General features: G+C 43.5%; 1 protein-coding gene across 6 annotated transcripts in view; it reads left to right on the top strand.

Annotated features, from left to right (window-relative positions):
• SLC25A26 (solute carrier family 25 member 26) overlaps positions 1 to 21,492 on the top strand; it is a 152,218-nt gene that overhangs the window by 11,667 nt on the left and 119,059 nt on the right. For 5 of the 6 annotated variants that reach the window (XM_059663032.1, XM_059663031.1, XM_059663030.1 and 2 more), the window contains one exon: positions 2,804 to 2,913. The exons of the other annotated variant lie outside the window; for it this stretch is intronic. In XM_059663032.1, coding sequence (XP_059519015.1) covers positions 2,804 to 2,913 — 110 coding nt within the window. The remainder of the gene's footprint in view (positions 1 to 2,803; positions 2,914 to 21,492) is intronic. 6 annotated transcript variants of the gene reach the window in all.

Raw genomic sequence — 21,492 nt, 5'->3', positions numbered from 1 at the left:
CGTGAGCACAGCATTCACGGAGAGGTTTGTGGTGCACGGACAGCACAGTGTTTGGGTCCCTTTCTTTCTTTCTTTTCTCTTCCCCTTGCTCCATCAGTCCTGAGACAGCAAACTGTTTTGAGATTACCCTTGAGTTTTTATTTGTCGCAGTGCCTTCAGTAATTGATTATAGCATGTCATTGTTGAGCACCCAGTCAGTGATAACTGTGTGTGTGTGGGGGCGAGGGGCAGGTTCCTAAATTTGACCACGTTGCAGCCCTTGATCGCCTGGGCCGATTTTGTGAAATCCTGTTGCCTGTGTCCCGCTTCCAGTGGTCTTGATTTAATTGATGGGCTGTGAGCTGGGAGTTGGAAGTTTAAATTTAAAAAAAAAAATCTCCAGGTGGTTTAATAAGCAGACAAATTTGGGAATCTTTGAACAAGGGAATTGAAAGGCATACGTTACTAAGTACCTATTACTGAGTCCCTATCTTTTGTTCATCAGTTTTTGTCTTTAATCCTCACGGGAGGATATGTTTAGAGAGAGGGAGGGAGAGAAACATGTGAGAGAGAAAAACATCAATGGGCTGCCTCCCGTATGCGCCCTGACTGGGGATCTAATCCAAAACCTAGGCATGTGCCTTGACTGGGAATCAAACCTGAAACCTTTTAGTGCATGGGATGATGCTCCAACCAACCGAGCCACCTGGCCAGAGCTGTTATCATTTTTATGGTATCTCCATCATTGTCCTAAAGATGTCTTTTCCTTACAGATTGCACCTAGGAATCACTGTTGGTAGGTGTAGCATGGGCACAAGGTGCTCCATTCATCTCACAGCACTGGTTTAGATTCTTGCCATCAAGAGTTTACGTACAGAATGTGGTTTCAGATTTTTGTGTGTGTGATACAGTGGTGCTCTTGCCAGGCCCCTTTATTTTTTTTATTTTTTCCATCCACAGAACATCACTGGATTGGAGATGCTGGCTAAATAGTGTCAGTTTCAGAAATGGTCTTTTTGGTTTTCTGTAAATTGTTGGTGAATTGAAATTTTCTATGTGGCACTTTTTTTTTTCCCCTGTTGTTTTTGGTTCAAGTCCTAGTCTGAGTAATATTCAGTGGTGTTGGGGGTAAGTTCCTCAGCCAGGAACTTGACCCCTCTGGGTGTAGGAAATTGGAACAATACACGGGTGACAGTAGGTAAGTGGGACATGCGTTATTATGAACAAAGTAGCCCAAAACTGGCTCATCGGTGGCAACTTATATACACGCTCAAACAAAAGAGGCCTCCTGCCAATTAGTGCAGCTCCTGCTACATTAACATAAGCAGGGTATGAAAGGGTGCGCTTGCGCAGTAGTATATTGCTCCTGCTGAGTCATTGCCCTCGTGCATGTGTAGGGCAAAGGGGCCTTTAGCAAGGTAATACTGCTGTGTCCTTGCCTGCTTGCACGTGTGTGGTGAGTAGGCCTTGAACCTCCAGTGGATTCTGGTCAGGGCCCGGCAAGTGGCTGTAGCCTTTTTTTGAGAAGGTATTCTGCAGGGGTGAGTTGTAGGGGATGGAGGGGACTGAAGGTCAAAAGAGGAGACAAAAAGACCTGATTACGGATCCCTACCCCCTTTAGAAGGGAATGTATTAAAACCATAGCAGTGGTTTTTTTTGTTGTGCTTGTTTTGTTTTTTAAGAGCTACAAGAGGCTGTAGATATCAGGTAGCCCACCCCCGCTTCTTTGTTGTAACTTGCCTAGAGCCTCATTTGGAACTTTATTTTGCCATCATTTCCAATTGGCAAGGGCTTTCTTGGGTGTCACCCAGGAGACTTTGGGCTTACATTTCTAAAGGACTTGGTCTATCATAAAAGTAGCAATATGGTCTGACCAGGTGGAGGTGGTTACCCATGAAAACCTGGAACTTTTAGCAGTCTTTCTCCCTTCTCCCAGCGGGGGTGGGAGGGTGGATTGTGTAGCAGGTGGAGGAGCTGTTCCCGTTGTATTTAAATGAGTGTGTCTCCTTAGGAACCACCAATGGAAACAGGGACCTGTGTTGACTACATAAAACTGCTTTCATGGGTCTTTCTCCTCCGGGGACAGGTGCTTCCATTGATGTGCGTTAGTTACCAGCCTGAGGAGTGTTGACAACAATAAGGCTTCACTATCAAACTCCTTTCCTGTGTGTTTCAGACTTTAATGTGACATGTTCAGATGTCTTTCAAAAGATGAATTTGTCTTCATTTATTTTCTGTGCCTTATCTTTTGTGAAAGTGATGAACATGCTTTGGTTCACGATACATGGCAGGCGGGAAAGCCTCTGCAGCTAGATCAGTGCATGGTGATAGGAGTAGCTGTTGGAGATTTTGATTTCCAGTTTTAATTGTTTCCTTGATGTAAAGTGGGTTCATGTAGTAAAAAGTATCCATGGTTATTTTGGATAAACAGCAATAAAATATCATTAGATATTTTATTTAGTTAAGGTTTATGTTTGTAATTTTAACCTGTCTATACTGATTCTTTTATGTTTGTATAGGGATATTTTATCCCTTTCTAGAAAGCTTACTAAAAATGTCAAGTGATTTGTTAGTACAAAATGGTAAATACTAGGTTATCTATGAGGCTCCTTTGGGGCAGGTATCATGTCTTCTGCATTTTCATAAGTCCAGGGTTGGGCATATAATATGGGTTTGGTAAATTCTGCTAAAGTGAGGAGAGTAGGGAAAGAATATGTGTTTATTATTTTTATCTTGTTATGCCATAATTTATTAACTAAAGTTGTAATTTTTTTGACAAACGTATTTGCTGACTTTGTGAAAGACTGGCTTGTTTAAATTTCAGCTGCTGCCTTTTTCATCACCTATGATTATGTGAAATGGTTTTTGCACACTGATTCATCTTCACATTTGATGCCTGTGAAGCACATGTTGGCTGCCTCTGCTGGAGAAGTGGTAAGTAATGTATATAAAATACTTCAGAAATATAATTATGCATGTATCTTCATATATGCACAGTCTCTATACAGATATTACTTTATTTTTAATGAAATAAAAAGACAGTATTTTTTTAAGCTATAAAAGTTACAAATTTTAATAAATGTAAATGGGTTAAACATGATAATTAAAAGATAGAATCTAGATAGGATGAAAGAAAAATTCAGCTGTGTGCTATATGCAAGAGACAGACCTGAAACAGAAAGAGTAAAATTAAAGAGGGAAGAAAACATCCATGCAAATTGTGGTGGCTTTATATTATGTCAACATAGAACTGAGCTGAAACTCTTTTTCCCAGAACTCCCTTTCCAGGACGGTTCCAGGTTAGGCTGACCACAGGAAACATTTGTACAAGAGGTGTAAGGCGGAAGTGAGGCAGATGTGTTTATGCTCGGAAGGTTGGTGTAGGGTCAGGCGTGCTTGCACTTCATACACCTCCTCACTGACCTGGGGACTCAGGCAGCTGCTGTAGCTCCCTTCAGCATCTCTGCATTCTGAGTCCAGAGGTGTGGGCGCTGTGGTGAGGGTGGCAGCTTGTACTGCAGGTGACTCTCATCAACTCAGAGACAACGTGAGTTTGTCCTGGATTTCCCCATATCACATCCCTCTTTCCTTCCTGATCCCCTGTCCTGTGACTTCTGTCCCAACACTACACATAGGGGTTACAGTTCTACATAAACTGCTTACCCAGCTCCCACAGTTACTGTTCACATTCCTGTAACCTCCATTCTTATCAGTCATAGTGGTTCTACTTCTGATTCACCCTGCCTGATACAGAGATACTAACTGGAAGAGCTGATAGAATAATGTTAATACCAGACAAAACAGGCTGAAAACAAAAACCAAAGAGAACATTGTGTAATGATACAAGGAACAGTTCTCCTGAGAGATTAATGAACCAGAATCTGGACTAAATAGCCCAGGCTCAAAATATAAAACAAGAATTTCCAGAATTATAAGGAGAAATGATTAAAAATGTAACCTACCTATCAACACAACAGCAAGATTGATCTAATAGCTATGTATAGAGCTCTGCACCTAAGATTATTAATTTTTATGAAGTATACTTGGAATATTAATTAAAATGTATAACCCAGTAGTTCACAAGCAACTTAAAACAAATAGTGTAGAGACAATATCATTAAATCATTTGGTTGCTGATTATAATGAAGTAAAATTGGAAAGCAATGACAGATAATCTGTCCATCCCTACCATGGGCTTACAAAACTATCTGACCTTCTCTCTCATAAATAATTCATGAGCCAAAAAAAAGAAATGATAATGTAAGAGATAAAATATTTATAATTAAAAAATAATTTAGGGTTATTTTTTCCTAAACTAACACAGAGGAGAAGGGAGCCAATAACATTTTCCCACTTTCCTCACCCACTTACCTTTCTCTCAGCCCTGCTGCCCAATACTAAGGGACAACCTCTGTTAGAATTGTCTCCATTCATAAATGTCTGTTCTCTACTATTGTTGTCTTTAAAACACACAGTCTGGTGTTTATGCTGCCCCAGCCTTGTGGGTAGGAGTGGACAACAAAGTGGAGAGAAAGGGTCTCCTTTATGAACCTTTTGTTATTTTATCAAGTAACTTTTTTTTCTGTTTTGGAAAGTAGTGTTATAAATTAATGTTAGGAAATTTGGAAAGTGAATCAGTTTTTATAACATTTACATGAAAAGTAATTATATATTATAGTTTTGTTTTCTATGCATTATTTTCCTTTGGAAAATTTGGATGAAAATCTATAAACTTTTGTAATAGAACTTTTTTCACTTGAGAATATAGAGAATAGAGATGATGAAAAGAGAGAGAGATCCTGACCGAAAAGTAAAAGTAAATACTAACTTTAAGAAGACAATTAAAAAAATAACAGCTTTATTGAGGTACAATTTACATACCCTATGATTTACCCATTTAAAGTTTAATTCAGTGGTTTTAGTATATTTGCAAAATTGTGCAACCATCATCACAGTGTTGGAACATTCTCATCACCCCAAATGGAAACCCTGTTCCCAATAACAGTCACTCTCCTTTCCCCAACCTTCCCGGCCCAAGGCAGCCACTCATCTACTTTGGTCTTTGTGGATTTGCCTATTCTGGCCATTTCATAGAAATGGAATCCTATAGTATGCACAAGGGTTCTCTTTTCTTCGCATTCGCACCAATACTTGTTATTTCTTGTCTTTTTGTTAATAACTATAAAATCTAGAAAGTTGAAAGAAATTATCCTGAGAGACATTAAGATTACTGAAGTGCTTTAAATAAGATTTCCTTTTGCCACTGGTCTAAAAATGATCTTGTAGAACCCAAGTTAACCCTGGATTAAAAATAATTGCCTTCATAATTAACTGCAGTTATAAAAGTGGTAGACTAACATATATTCATTTTTTAAAAGCAAATAACATAAAGTAGTAGTTCTTTTTATAAGCTGAAGACCCCTTTAGGAATCTAAAGAAACCTATGGCTATTCTTCCAGTAAAGTGGACATGTGGACATTTGCATAACATTTCTGGGGATTTTCAGTTCTTCATATTCTTACTCAAAGTAAGCACTGCATTGTTTGAATGCTATCTGAAAATTAGCTTAAACTGTAAGTTGAAAGCAGTTTATACTTAATTTAAAAATCTTTTAACCTATTATCCTTGGTTTAAATTTTTGTACTATTGTTCTGAAATTAGAATCTCATTACATGCAGTTATTTTTTTTTTTTGAGTGCATGTACATTCTAAAGAATAGCAAATCATATATGAGCATTTCAGTGTCTTAGGTCATGAAAATTCTGTACTTATGACACCGTTTGCCTCTATTTTAGAATTTCATGCTGCTTAGATTAAGGTTAAATGCATTTTCACAAATTCAATATTTGGCTTACATTTTAATATGTTGCTGAGAGCCAGCAGCAAAAATAACTGGGCCACTTATTTCATTTCATGTAGGGCCATCTTGCCTGAAAGCTAGTTTGCCACATTGAAGGACAGACTTTCCTATCTCTCTATAAGAATTACAAAAAAAGTATTTAAACTGATATGATGAGGTAGGTCAAATGAGAACTGTTAGATTACTCATGTTAATGATACATCTTTTCATTTGTAGACAATGCTGTATATTCTAATACTTTAATATCTGTAACTGACTATTTTTTTTAATCCTCTCCTGAAGATATTTTTTTTCCATTGGTTTTTGGAGTGGAAGGGAGGGAGAGAGGGGAAGAGAGAGAGAAACATCTATGTGAGAGAGACCCATCGAATGGTTGCCTCCCTCACTCGCCCCAAATGACTGGGGATGGGGATTGAAACTGCACTCCAGGTATGTGCCCTTGATGGAGTGTTGGTGCATGGGCTGACACTCTAATCATTGAGCCACACCGGCCAGGGCTGTAACTGACATCTTTAAAATATGGAAGTTCACTAATACAACTTAACAAAAGGAAGATAAACAACCCAATCAAAAAATGGGCAACTGACCTAAATAGATACTTTTCGGAAGAGGACATAAGGAAGGCCAAGAGACATATGAAGACATGCTTAAAGTCACTAATCATCCTCGAGATGCAAATCAAAACAACAATGTGGTATCATCTCACACCTGTCAGAATGGCTATCATCAACAAATCAACAAATGACAAGGGCTGGCGAGGATGTGGAGAAAAAGGAACCCTCATGCGCTGCTGGTGGGAATGCAAACTGGTGCAGCCACTGTGGAGAACAGTATGGCGTTTCCTCAAAAAACTAAAAATGGAACTCCCATTTGATCCAGTGATATAGGAATATATCCCAAGAAACTAGAAACACCAATCAGAAAGGATATATGTACCCCTATGTTCATAGCAGCACAATTTACCATAGCTAAGATTTGGAAACAGCCTAAGTGCCCATCAGCAAATGAGTGGATTAAAAAACTTTGGTACATCTACACAATGGAATACTATGCTGCTATAAAAAAGAAGGAATTCTTGCCATTTGCAACAGTATGGATGGAACTGGAGAGCATTATGCTAAGCGAAATAAGCCAGGCAGAGAAAGATAAATATCACATGATTTCACTCATTTGTGGAATATAATGAACAACATAAACATGAACAAAAACAGATCCAGAGACATAGAAGCATCGATCAGACCATCAAACCTCAGAGGGAAGGTAGGGAAAGTGTAGGGGTAAGGAGGAGAGATCAACCAAAGGACTTGTATGCATGCATATACGCCTAACCAATGGAGACAGACACCAGGGAGGTGAGGGCATGAGTTGGGGGTGAGAGGGCATTGGGGGGGATAAGGACACATATGTAATACCTTAATCAATAAAGAAGAAAAAAGTATGGAAGCTCTTGTAATGTAATATTCTGAATGTGAACCCCTGGACAAAGGAGGTGCTGTAAGTAGACTTTAGTTGGGGACAAGTATTATAAGAGTGGAAATATACAATTCTAGGACATTCTTATCTTTATTAGGTCTTCTATGGTTTCCGTAGTTCCTTTGGTAGTGAGGCCTGATGTCAGATGCCTTTTGATAGTAGTTTTTGTGATGCCTGGAGAAATTTAAGTGGAGAATTTATCAGCAGTGGGTATATAGATTAACTTCATTGGTGAAACATCTCTTGATGTTGACTTTTGAATGATTTTAAATTTAGTTATGGTTTAATATGCTGAAAAGATTGTCAAGTGTAGGAAGTTTGTGGAAATGTTGGTTTGAGGCTCTAATTATCTTTGAACTTTCTTTAAAACTTCTCAAAGCCATTCAATAAACAGTTTTCTCAGTAAATGCTGGAGGAATGTATATACTACTTTCCTGTTTCAATAACTTATTTTGGTCTCACAGAGCATAAACTTTTTGTTTCAGATTCATACAAGTGTGGTTGCAAAAGCAAGAGAAAGAAATGGGCGAATTTAGGAGAAACAAATTTTCATAGGTAAAATAAAATGGACTAGAAAACAAAAACGTGTAGCTGTCAGTGGTCAGAGTGGTATAGAGATGTTCGGTCATTGCTGTGTAGTCCACTTACTTGGATATAGGATTGTCTGTTACACATTTCTTAGAAACAATATCTTATGAGTGTGTCCACGACTACTTTGATGTAGTAACTATAAGTGTGTGAAGGAAACTTAGAAGCAGAAGCCCTACCCTCCTAACCATTCTCTGTAGCAGCAGCTTGATTAAAACTTAATGACAGAATCAGTAAAACTATGATTACAGCCTCCCACCTGATGTTTGTAATTTGGAATACAGTAAAATGGATCAAGTAAGACTTAATATGTAACAACAGTAAGAAGAGTCCCATTTGTGCCATTTTTATTAAGAAATTTGCTATACCAAATCTCTAAATCCCTACCTCAATTATTTTACAGTTCACTTTTCATCAGACACAGAAAAAGCCCTGTACAAAGCAGAATCTAATTAGACCAGAATGGTCAGGCAGGTTTACTCTAATACAACAGATGCTATAACATTACAATGGTAGTGATTTTTTTTTAAGGCTTTCGAATTTGACTTTTCCCTGGTCTTATCCAGCTTTTGGCCTTAGTTCATGTTGTTTGGAGAAATGAAAGAATATTGAAATTTCTTTGCAGCCAAAGCAGCCTTTGTGAATTTAATGTGTGCATGGGTGACATGGGTGGATATCCTCACACACGTAGATGCTGGTAGGTGGTTCTTTCCAGTCCCATTCTGGTTGGGGCATGAGGAAGCAGGAAGTACATTATACCATGTTTTGCAAATGCTTCTCTGGCAGCCTCACAGACTTCTGCAGGTGTGACCCAAGGGACACCTACTTTAGCATCAGTTGTGTGCACAGCTGGTTACAAGTGAAGGTTTTTGGAGATGGCACCAGGGGCCCTGCATTTTTAAACAAGATTCTGAGATGACTGGTGCTCACTGATACTTCAGGACTATAGAACAATTTAATTTATACCCCAGAGTAACTATTTTCACAGAATTGGCTCGGCAGTCAATTATTGTAGTAGGTGCAGGACACGAGGAGGCCTACAAACATCTAGTGTGACAGTTAACCTGGCTGGCCTTGAGGGTGGCAGTGTACACAGACATGAAGTGCATGTTGTTGGACCAGCTCTGACTTTTCTTCAAGGCTATGACTAGAAGAGCCGGGAGACGGAAGGCAACTTATGTTACCGTTTAGCTGCTCTAGGATTGAGGATGTGGAACCTCCTCTAGGAACCTCGTTTGTTCGCAATTGATTGGGGAGTATCAGCATGTTGTTTCTGTTGTGGCTCATCGCAGAATTGGCTGTCTGCAGGACGGGCTGCATTCAGCTGTCTGTCAGGAGGCTGCCTGGAGGACTGGCTGCATTGGTGCTGCCTGGAGGACTGGCTGCATTGGTACTGTCTGTCAGGAGGCTGCCTGGAGGACTGGCTGCATTGGTGCTGCCTGGAGGACTGGCTGCATTGGTGCTGCCTGGAGGACTGGCTGCATTGGTGCCGTGTGTCAGGAGGCTGCCTGGAGGACTGGCTGCATTGGTGCTGTCTGTCAGAAGGCGGCCTGGAGGACGGGCTGCATTGGTGCTGTCCGCCAGGAGGCTGCCTAGAGGACTGGCTGCATTGGTGCTGTCTGTCAGGAGGCTGCCTGGAGGACGGGCTGCATTGGTGCTGTCCGTCAGGAGGCTGCCTAGAGGACTGGCTGCATTGGTGCTGTCTGTCAGGAGGCTGCCTGGAGGACGGGCTGCATTGGTGCTGTCCGTCAGGAGGCTGCCTAGAGGACTGGCTGCATTGGTGCTGTCTGTCAGGAGGCTGCCTGGAGGACGGGCTGCATTGGTGCTGTCTGTCAGGAGGCTGCCTGGAGGACTGGTTGCATGGTGCTGTCAGGAGGCTGCCTGCAGGATTGGCTGCATGGTGCTGTCAGGAGGCTGCCTGGAGGACTGGCTGCATTGGTGCTGTCCATCAGGAGACTGCCTGCAGGACTGGCTGCATTGGTGCTGTCAGGAGGCTGCCTGGAGGACTGGCTGCATTGGTGCTGTCCGTCAGGAGACTGCCTGGAGGACGGGCTGCATTGGTGCTGTCAGGAGGCTGCCTGGAGGACTGGCTGCATGGTGCTGTCAGGAGGCTGCTTGGAGGACTTGCAGTTGTGGTGATGCTTGGCCAGACTTGTTTGGTTGTAGTTGGGTTGTCGGCAGTTAGGTGAGGCTGTGCTGGCTGCCCTGCGGTGCAGTGTGGCTATTCGCTCATGATGCTCGCGGCATGCGGCAGCGGGACTGCTGGTGTTGGAAGGTGGATGGGAGCGGAGTTGCAGATTGTGCTGGGGATTTGTTGTCGAGTTAGAAGCGGAGAGCGACCTGTCAGACACCCGGCCACACTCCCATGGCACTTCTTGTGATGCCTCTCAGGACGTTGACTGTGTGGAGGGCCTTTGACCGGGCTCCTGTGTGCTTGTCAGTGTGCCTGGGAACCATTCTCTTCAGGACATTAAGTACGTAAGGCAAACAGACTTTTAAATGTTTTATTAAAAACCTTAAACTAAGAATTACACAAAACTTTATCTCAGAAAGAAAGAATAATCTGCTTTCCATTGCCGTCTGCACAGCCTTTGCTTTTTAGACCCTTTCCTCCCGGCCTCTTCGATTCCTTTTCCAGAGGCTGCTTTGTTCAGCTCCATAGTTTCCTCCCCACTGTGTGCCCGCACCAGTGGTGCGGATTTCGGCCCAAACCCTTCTGATGCTCCAGGCATTGAGGAACAAGGACAAGAGAAGACACACCTTTAAGAGGCTTGTAGTCTAGTGGTGGAGATGGACATATAGCGGGTAAGGACACCAGCCTGATCCAGGTATTTTGAGAAAAGTAAGGACAAGGTACAGTGAGAGCCCGAAGGGAAAGGAGCAGCCGCTGGATAAGTGGGCCTCGTGGAGCCGCTGACCCTTGAACTGCACTTAGAACATGACTGTTGGGTGTTGGTGCTTCCTGTTCTAAGTGGAGCCCAGGTGTGGCTGGGTCCTTAGGAATTGAGGTGGGCGGGGTGGTTGGGGACAGCTGGAGGTCCCCGTCTGCTATGGTGAAGAGTTCGGCCGTTATCCCTGGAAGGGCTGAGCAGAAGAGCTCCATTTGTTGGCATTTAGGAGCATCCTCTGGCAGCGGAGTGGAGGTGGACAGGGTGTGGAGAGGAGGCTGTCCCAGAAATCCCCAGAACCATCAGAGGGCCAGAGCCTCCACCAGGGCAGGGGCAGGGGGTGCAGAGGGAGGAGGTGAGTTCAAGAGATGTTAAGGAGGTAGAATTGGCAAAAAAGATGGTTGTTTTCTTTCCAAAGCTTCCAGCAGCATTGCTTCAGTGTGTATTTTGGCGGATGCTGTTAGAATGCTGTGTGTTGTGCTCATGCTTAAACTCCAGCCGGTCTTAAAGTTCAGTCAACACCCCAGCTAGCCAGCTGTCCCGCCGTCTGAGCCTGAATGAGCATGCAGACAGGCGGGGAGAAGGCAGAGCCTGGGAGAGGTCAGGCCGACTTGACCCTGGGTGCGGATGACTTGACCTTTCAGTCAAGTCCAAGCAGGGAGGTCTGATGAAGGGCCAGTTCCCCGCCTCCTCTTCCCTCCTCCACCCCCCCCCCCCGCCCCCATTCACTCCAGTTTCTTAGTTTCTTGAGGATCCTCTGCCGCATTTTAGGTGGTGGTCTGTTTTGGGTCTTCCTGTCTTTCTGTGAGGGAGTACCGTATACAGCATTCATTCAGATGGTGTTGATTCGTGAGCTAGGAAGGTGCATTTCACTGATTATCCTAGTAAGTTGGTGGACTAGAGGCAAAGGACACTGCGCTGGCTTCTTACTTAAGAGCAGTATCAGTTTAAGAGCCACAATGAAGGTCAGCTTTTGTAAAAACAATGGAAGTGATTTTCATGTGAGATGAAGAAGGCGGAGAAACCAGTTCAAGCCACAGGAGTGTTTCTTGGTCAGTGATTGCCACCACATTGTAAATCAGCGGTTCTCAACCTGTGGGTCGTGATCCCTTTGGGGGTCGAACGACCCTTTCACAGGGGTCGCCTAAGACCATTGGAAAACACATATATAATTACATATTGTTTTTGTGATTAATCACTATGCTTTAATTATGTTCAATTTGTAACAATGAAATTGGGGGTCACCACAACATGAGGAACTGTATTAAAGGGTCATGGCATTAGGAAGGTTGAGAGCCACTGTTGTAAATGGAAAACCTGACTACTTCTCTCCAAGCACCAAACTGCTGAAGTTAGGATTTGCACTTTTGTGTGTGTCTGCGCTTTGTCAATGACAAACCTTTGTTTTTTAAGAGTAGGGGGTTTTGGTAGCATAATGAATTGAATGTCACTGTCAAATTGCTTTGATTTATGATTATATACTGTCAGCCTTAAAATTAAATAACAAAGGTTATCAAGCAGCAAATGAGATTATTCGGGAATAGCTGAGGAATTGCAATTTCAGGACATGAAAGCTATGGGGAACCATAGGCAATTCCGAAGAGACAATGGAGTGGTCACCTTATATTGGGTGCCAGGAGGAAATTGGGGAAGTTTTTTTTTTTTTTCATTTAAAAAAAGTTTAATTAAATTTACTGAAATTACATTGGTTAATAACATTATATAAGTTTCAGGTGTACAACTCTGTAATACATCATCTGACTATTACATTGTGTGCTCACCACCCAAAGTCTAGTCTCCTGTCACCATATATTTGACTCCCTTTACCCTCTTCCCTTCTGGACCACCATGCTGTTGTCTGTTGATGAGTTTGTTTGTTTTGTTTGTTTATATGTTGCTTTCTATTTTATATCCCACATATGAGTGAAATCATATAGTTTTTATCCTTTTCCATCTGACTTGTTTCACTTAACATGATAATAATACTTTCAAGGTCCAACCATGTTGTCACAAATGTCAGTATTTGATCATTTTTTTTATGACTGATTAGTATTCCATTGTGTATATGTTCCACATCTTTATCCAATCATCCATCAAAGGACACGTAGGTTATTTTCATGTCTTGGTTATTGTGAATAATTCTTCAGTGAACATAGGGCTACATATATCTTTATGAGTAAATGTTTTCAAATTTTCTGTTTAGACTAGAGGCCTGGTTCATGACACTTGTGCACTTGCGGGGGTGGGGGAGGTCCTTCACCCTGGCCTGTGCCCTCTTGCAGTCTTGGACCCCTTGGGGGATGTCCGCCTGCCAGCTTAGGCCTGATCCCTGTGGGGAGCGGGCCTAAGCTAGCAGGCAGACATCCTTAGCGCTCCCGCCACCATCGCTGCACTCACCAGCCGTGAGCCCGGCACAGGGCTTCTGGCTGAGCAGCGTGCCCCTTGTGGGAGCGCACTGACCACCAAGGGGCAGCTCCTGCATTGAGCGTCTGCCCCCTAGTGGTCAGTGCATGTGATAGTGACCAGTCGTTCTGCCGTTCAGTTAATTTGCATATCAGCCTTTTATTATATAGGATACCCAGAAGAGGATTGTTGGGTCATATGGTAGTTCTAAATTTTTTCAGGAACCTCCATACTGTTTTTCCATCAAGGCTGTACCAATTTACAATCCTACCAGCAGTGTACGAAGGTTCCCTTTTCTCCACACCCTCTCCCATACTTGCTATTTCTTGTCTTATTCGATAATAGCCTTTCTAACAGCTGTGAGGTGGTATCATTGTGGTTTTGATTTGCATTTTTCTTATAGCTAGTGAGGTTGAGCATCTTTTCATATATCTGTTGGGCAGTGATATGTCTTCTTGGGAAAAGTGTCTGTCCAGGTCTTCTGTCCATTTTTAAATTGGACTTTTTTGTTGTTGAGTTGTATGAATTTCTTGTATATTTTGGATTTTAGCCCTTTATCAGACGTATCATTTGCAAGTATCCTCTCGCATTCATTGGTTGCCTTTTTGTTTTGTTGATGTTTTCCTTTGATGTGCAGAAGCTTTTTAGGTTGGTATAATTCCATTTATTTATTTTTGCTTTTACTTCCCTTGCGTTTGGGGTCAAATTCATGGCTCATTTCTGTTAAGGAAGGATACAAAAATGAAAAAAAAAAGCCATCTGAGGCTTACCTCTTGGGATATGTAAAATTACATGAACAATTTTTAGGCACAGAGCCTAATAGACAATGTAATTGTTTTTCTTGAGAAGATACTAACTTTCTGTTTGGATTATCAAGACATTAGTCTTGTTAGACAAGAGACTAATACCTACAAATTTAATTTTTTCTTATGCCTATTGGCTATTTGTATACATGGAAATCATCTTATAAGGAAGAAAGGTGTGATGAATTTATGTCCCCATATCAATAGATAAAATTTAAGCCCTAAGGAAGGTATATTAGGATTGATAAATGCTTTTTCTAGTTTTATTAACAACTATGATTCCATTTATAACCAGAAGATGGCAGAATTGGCACACAGATGAACTGCTCAGTTACAGGGTTTCAGTTTTAAATGGTGGTGTAGAAAGATATATTAGGTATTCTTAATTTGGTAGCTTGCTTCTAGAAAGAATTTTGGGAATTACACAAGAAATGTGGAATAAAATGCCAGTAAATAAACTGTGCATTTCAAAAAATCTTCAGAGTGTCTGAGGTCTCTCTCTTTCAATAATTTGCCACATTGAGTTTACTCTGCAAAGTCTAAAGCAGCTTTTTACCCTGAAAACTGTTTCTGTTGCCCTTATTATAGTTTTACCTGTGCAGTAATTAAGAATTGGCTGATATTAAACCTTGAATATTTAAGTTCATTAGATGTGTATACTAGTAAATATGATATACCTTTTATGAAAAACAGTTCTGGAGATGCTAATCAAAGATTTCATTTTCATCCTTGCTCCCTAAGCCAAGTAGCTCTCTGACCTTCAGTAACTTCTACAATCTCAGATTGATCTAATCTAATAAAAGGGTAATATGCAAATTAACCACTCGGTCACAAAGATGGGGTGCCCACATAGCGTCCCGTGCCCTGGCCTTGGAGGGAGGGAGAGCGTCTGGGCAGGCAGCACACCCCCGGCCCAGCAGACACAACGCAGGGCTGGGGGCGTGCTCCCGGCAGCTGCCGTGCAGCTCGGACCACACTCCCACCCCAGTGGACACAACTCGGTGGGGGGCTCTGACTGCTCATTGGCAAAGCTCCCTGTACGCTGCCACTCACAGTGTTCTTGGTAACTTGGGCAATAAGAATCCAAGAAGGTGCCCTAATCGGTTTGGCTCAGTGAATAGAGCGTTGGCCTGTGGACTGAAAGGTCCCAGGTTCGATTCCGGCCAAGGGCATGTACCTTGGTTGCAGGCACATCCCCAGTAGGAGGTGTGCAGGAGGCAGCTGATCAATGTTTCTCTCTCATTGATGTTTCTAACTCTCTATCCCTCTCCCTTCCTCTCTGAGAAAAATCAATAAAATATATTAAAAAAAAAATCCAAGAAGGTGATCTAGGGTTTTCCCATCACACTCCTGGAGGTAAAAACTAAGGTCCACTGCTGGAGGGGCTAAGAAATGTCATCGCCTGCCCTAGCCGTTTGGGCTCAGTGGATACAGCTTCGGCTTGCCGACCAACAGGGTCCAGGTTTGATTCTGATCAAGGGCATGTACCTAGGTTGCAGGCTCCTCCCTGGCTGGGCTCAGGTCAGGGCTTATGCAGGAGGCAACCAATCTAAGTGTCCCTCTCATATTGATGTTTCTCTTTGTCTTTCCCTCTCTCTTCCAAGTTCTCTAAAAATCAATAGAAACATATCCTCAGGTGAGGATAAAAAAAAGAAAAAAGAAATGTCATATCCTATGAAGACACATTTAGAAAATGCCTAAAGAAAGTTGTCATTTTTTCATGGTGAAGGGACTGGAGTCTGTGTTGATGAAAACACCTTGGTGGCTGTGGCAGCTGGCAGTGGCAGCAGCAGCGGGGTGATGGGGCTGGCGCCTTCCCCTGATCATCCCGGTCACCTCCCGCAGAAGGAGGCCAGACTGCGGCTTAGGCCCACTCCCCATGGGATGGTAGGACATCTCCTGATGGCTCCCAGTCTGTGAGAAGGGGCAGACTGGGCTGAAGGACCCCTCCCCACCCCCCGCCCCCAGTGCATGAATTTCCTGCACTGGCCTCTAGTCTATATATATAAAAAACCAGCGACCAGAATGCCATAACAACCAGAACAACCGGTCGCTATGACACCCATTGCAGCCAGCAAACCAGCCTGATCAGGGGGTGGGGCCGACCAGCCAACCTCCTGCAGCCCCACCCCCCACCAGCCCCACCATTGATCTCCACCCCCACCCCAATAGGGGGCAAGGACAGCCAGGCAACCTCCTGTAGCCCCTCCCCCAGGCTGGCCCTGCCCCCTATAGCCCCCCCACTCTGATTGGCCCACAGCCCCTTCCCCCAGCCAACTCCGCCCGTGATCAGCCCCTCTACCCCAATCTGGGGTGGGGCTGGCCGGCCAACCTCCCACGGCCCCTGCCCCCAGCTGGCCCAGCCCTGATCAGGCCTCAATCGGGGCAGCCAGTCGGCCAACCTCCTGCTGTCTCCTCCTGCCAACTGGCCTGGCCCCTATCTGCTGATTAGGGCCGAGCCGGCCGGACTCCACCCATGCACGAATTCGTGCACTGGGCCTCTAGTTTATATATAAAATGCTGACATAATTAGCTTCTCATATCAAAGGGATATGCATAGGTTGTTAAGTTTCATAAAGAAAAAGCTTAAATCAGGTAATTTTTTGCGAACCACATTGAAATAGTTGGGGAAGAGATGATAATGCTAATATAAGTACAGTACTGTGGTGATGCCTAGGACCTTTGATGACATGTCAAGAGCAAGAAGCTGAAAGTGAGGCTGCAAGACGCCAGTGGGTGATGTGTGGAGGAACAGACTAGTTGTGGCTGTGAAAGAACCTGAGGGTTTAGCAACATGTGTCTCTTGCTCCTTTCTCTCTCTCTGTGCCTTCCCTCACTTACCTAATGTGAGGTTGAAGTTCACTGTAACCTTTTTCTTTTCAAACACTTAGTCTTATGACTTGTAGTTTTGCATTTTGGTGTTTAATAAATACTAAAGAAAATAATAAATACTATTGCAATAATCCTATATAATAGAGGTAATATGCAATTTGACTGTCACACCCTTGCACAAGATGGCCGGCAGGGGAGGGCAGTTAGGGGTGACCAGGCTGGCAGGAGAGGGTAGTTGGGAGGGACCAGGCCTGCAGGGGAGGGCAGTTGGGGGCGGCCGGGCCAGAAGGGGAGGGCAGCTGGGGGGGACCAGGCCGTCAGGGGAGGGCAGTTAGGGGCAAACAGGCCGGCAGGGGAGGTCACTTGAGGGGGACCAGGCCAGCATGGGAGGGCAGTTAGGAGTGACCAGGTTGACAGGGGAGGGCAGTTGGAGTGACCAGGCTGGCAGGGGAGGGCAGTTGGGGGGTGACTGGGCCGGCAGGGGAGGGCAGTTGGAGGGTGACCAGGCCAGCAGGGGAGGGCAGTTGGGGCAATCTGGCCGGCAGGAGAGGGCAGTTGGGGGCAACCAAGCCGGCAGGGGAGGGCAGTTGGCGAAATCAGGCTGGCAGGAGAGGGCAGTTGGGGAGGGTAGTGGGGGCAATTGGGCCAGTAGGGGAGCAGTTAGGCATTGATCCGACTGTCAGGGGAGTGGTTGGGGAGTGATCAGGCTGGCAGGGGAGCCGCTAGGCATCGATCCGGCTTGCAGGGGAGTGGTTAGGGAGTGATCAGGCTGGCAGGCAGGTGAGTGGTTGGGAGCCAGCAGTCTCGGATTGTGAGAGGGATTTCCAACTGCCAGTTTAGGCCCGATCCCTGTAAACCGACAGTTGGACATCCCCTGAGGGGTTCCAGATTGGAGAGGGTGCAGGCTGGGCTGAGTGACACCCTTCCCCCTCTAGTAAATAAAATCATATCAGAAAAGTTCTTACTTACATCAAAGAAAGAAAAATCTTGATAGCAGATTCATTATTATGATCAGTTTTTCTAAATTTCATTAAATTTTTGGTATGCTTAAATCTAATGAAACCATTGCATTTTAGTGTCGATAAAAGATGGGCACACATATTTTCTTTATGGAAAAACCTTAGTTTTCTTTTCCCCTGGTAGAACTTTAACATTCTTGGGCTTAATGAAATGCCACCATTCCGTGTGATGAGGTTCATACCGAACCCCAGATTTATGAGGAAGGAATGCTCGAAAGAGGGGACTGACCAGGAGCCTGTGGATGGCGTGACCTGCGTTTCCTTTCATAGCACCGCACACTGTACCCTGGGTTTTTTTTTTTTGTTTTTTTTTATTTAATTTTACTGATTTTTTTACAGAGAGGAAGGGAGAGGGATAGAGAGTTAGAAACATCGATGAGAGAGAAACATCGATCAGCTGTCTCCTGCACACCTCCTACTGGGGATGTGCCCGCAACCAAGGTACATGCCCTTGACCGGAATCGAACCTGGGACCTTTCAGTCCGCAGGCCGACGCTCTATCCACCGAGCCAAACCGGTTAGGGCTGGTTTTGTTCTTGTGCAGTGAAATACTCACTTGTAGCTCAAATTCAACTCTAAGAACGATCAGAGTTAATATAAACGCAAATGGAAGGCAGCAGAGTTCCTAGAGGGAACAGACGAGGCACTGCTGGGTGGCCTCGCTCTCACACCATAGCTGCCACGCCACAGAAGTCAGCCGTGCTGCGTGCTTTGTACCCCTTCTCATCGTAAGATTGTTTTTCCCCTGAGAACCTTTTCAAAGTTTCCCCTCTGCTTCTGTATTTTGAAGAAATAAAACCAATAATATAAGAGCCTGGAGAGTTATGAAGCATGAAGTTCCATAAATATTTATGCCCATTCACAAAAGTAGACAATTCCTATTTTCTTGACATATTGGGGTCATTTTTCACTCGACCTCTTGAATTGAAAAGTACAAAGAGTTAGTGTACTCTTTTCTTTCTTTATTTTTTTTATTTTCTTTTTATTTATTTCATTCTTTAATGAGTTTTAGAAGCTGGGAGCTTTCCTGTGAGGTTCATGTAAGTTTCATAGTACTTTACTTTCTACTCTGATTTTATAAGGATGGGTTTAAAAATTCAGTGGTATCAAAAGTAACATAATTTATACTCAAGTTCAGGCGTTAGTGGTTAGCTGTGTATGTGTGTGCATGAGCGCCTGTGCACTATTGTCATTGAATTAAAAATAAATGTTATGTTGTCAAGGTTAACAAGTAGGATTGTATATAAAAGCATGTTTTAAAGTAGACCATTTATTTTGTTTTCTTGCCCACTTAGACTCTTTGGTCCATAGCAAATATTTTTAGCCTTTGAAATTATGTTGAAAAAACTTAGGGAGTAATAATACATGTTCATTGTAGAGAATTTAGAATATGCAGGTAGGCAGAAAAGACAGAGAGGCATCACCTCTAATTCCACTCTATTTTTCCTAGTCTTTCTATAACTGTATACACAGGCAATCTATTCAATACAAAGAAAGAAATATATTAAATATTCTGGTGTTTTGTAAGGTCATCTCTGTGGAAATGATTGATTTTTGGTGTTATTCTTCCTCTTGGGTGGTTTTATTTGCTTTCTACATAAAATAATACAAAAATAATGGAAAGTTTTATTTGTCAATTTTACCTAAACTAGAGGCCCAGTGCACGACATTCGTGCACTGGGGGGTTTGGGGGCCCCTCAGCCCAACCTGCACCCTCACCAATCTGGGAGCCTTCAGGGGAGCCCTCTCCAATCTGGGAGTTTCTGTCTGTGTTTGCAATCATATGAGCGAATTGTCTGAGACTCCAACTCAGTTTGGTTTGTTGCTCACAGAATAATAGAGGCTTTTTTTTTCTTTGCTTCATTGGTGGAGATTTCCTGGAAGTTTTAGGATATCTTCCCTTTAATTTTTCCTAGACACTCTGATTTTACTTATTTCTCTCACCTTTGCTTTCCCTTCATTCCCCCACTGCAGCAGTAACTTGCTCTAGGCTCACTTTGCTCTAATGTCTAGAAGATCCATCTGCCACCAAAGCTACTATTCCCAGAATTCCTGGTGCTCCCTGTGATCTTGGTTTTCACTTCCTGCTCTGTCTCCATCCCATGGCCTCCCACTCTGCCAAGCTCTCCCTCTCTGCTCTCCGTCTGGTGGCTTGGGGAGCCAATTTCCCCAAGCCGCTCCACTCTCCGCCTGGCGCCTGTGTATGCAAATTAACCCACCATCTTTGTTGGGTTAATTTGCATACTCACTCCTGATTGGCTGGTGAACATAGCGGAGGGATGGTCAATTTACATGTTTCTCTTATATAGGATAAAGCTAGAAGGATATACGGTAAAGAGACCCACCACCACTGCCCACCTGGTGGTTTAGTACCGTTAATGCCTATTTTCTTCTTGCCCTCATGTTTGTGGTTTAGTAGAAGAGAAAAAATATATATGAAAATCTGTGATATAAGTTAATGAGTAAAAAATGTCAGGTAAGGTAGTTTATTTTGGGAAATAAGAATAAGGAGGAAATTGGAGAATAAAGAAGGACTCTTTTGAACTTAAGAAAAGTTATGATGGGGGAAAAGAATTATAGAAATCAAGACTTAAAAGCATACTATAAAGATTTCTGGATCAAGTCAAGTAGGAAAAATTAAAGCTCCCAGAAGAACAAAGGAAATGCTTGAGCATTCACTTCCGCAGCTGGGGCTACAATCTAGGTCTGAGGATGCTCAACCAGACCACTGCTCATTCCTCCTTTAGGTGATTCCTGAAGGAGAGGTCCAGGTTAGATGCAGGAAATGGCACCCTTGGCTGAGGGCCAGCCTGGGCAAAGGGAGATAGTCCCAGCAGTGTAGGCATGTGCCAGGGACCCCTGACTGCCTTTTCTCATCGCTTCTCGGGTCTTCATGTTATTCCATCTCTTTCCTAGATTGTTAACTTCTGCTTTGCTGTTATCACTCACTTTCCCCATCCTATGTGCAGGTATTTAGCATCTTAAAACAAGACAAAGAACTGCCTTTGACTATGAACCAATCCCCTACTTCCTGTTGAAGTCTATGTTTGCCCGTCTCTATCTTGAAATTACTTATGAATTCTCTGCAATGGGTCTCCTGTCCCAACCCTCCATTGAAACGATTCTGGCAAATTCTGTTAACCCTCATGTGCTAACATGCTTGGGACTCTTGATCCATTGTTCTTCCAGTCTCCATTTGATATTCTGTCGCCCTTGAATATCAAGTACAGTTCTTGGTTGCTTGCAGTTGGAATTGATTTTGGGTACCTATGGAAAAAGATTTTCTTTGCAGGAAGGTTGACAGACACTGTTAAGTTGCCTTCCCTTCTCATTTGCCAACAGAATGGTGATTTGGGTTTGTTGGCAGTGTCCCTAACCCAGTGGTCGGCAAACTGCGGCTCGCGGGCCACATGCGGCTCTTTGGCCCCTTGAGTGTGGCTCTTCCACAAAATACCGACTTCTGCACATGGGCCACGAAGTTTCAGTTGCACTGTACATGCACACCCGCACGTGGTATTATGTGGAAGAGCCACACTCAAGGGGCCAAAGAGCCGCATGCGGCTCATGAGCCGCAGTTTGCCGACCACTGCCCTAACCCTTTGTTAGATATACATATTCTCAGTGGTCCTAATGGGGTGGTCATGTCA

Source organism: Myotis daubentonii, chromosome 14 (genome assembly GCF_963259705.1).
Source record: "Myotis daubentonii chromosome 14, mMyoDau2.1, whole genome shotgun sequence".
Lineage (NCBI taxonomy): Eukaryota > Metazoa > Chordata > Mammalia > Chiroptera > Vespertilionidae > Myotis > Myotis daubentonii.
This window is presented reverse-complemented; position numbering and strand designations above follow the sequence as displayed.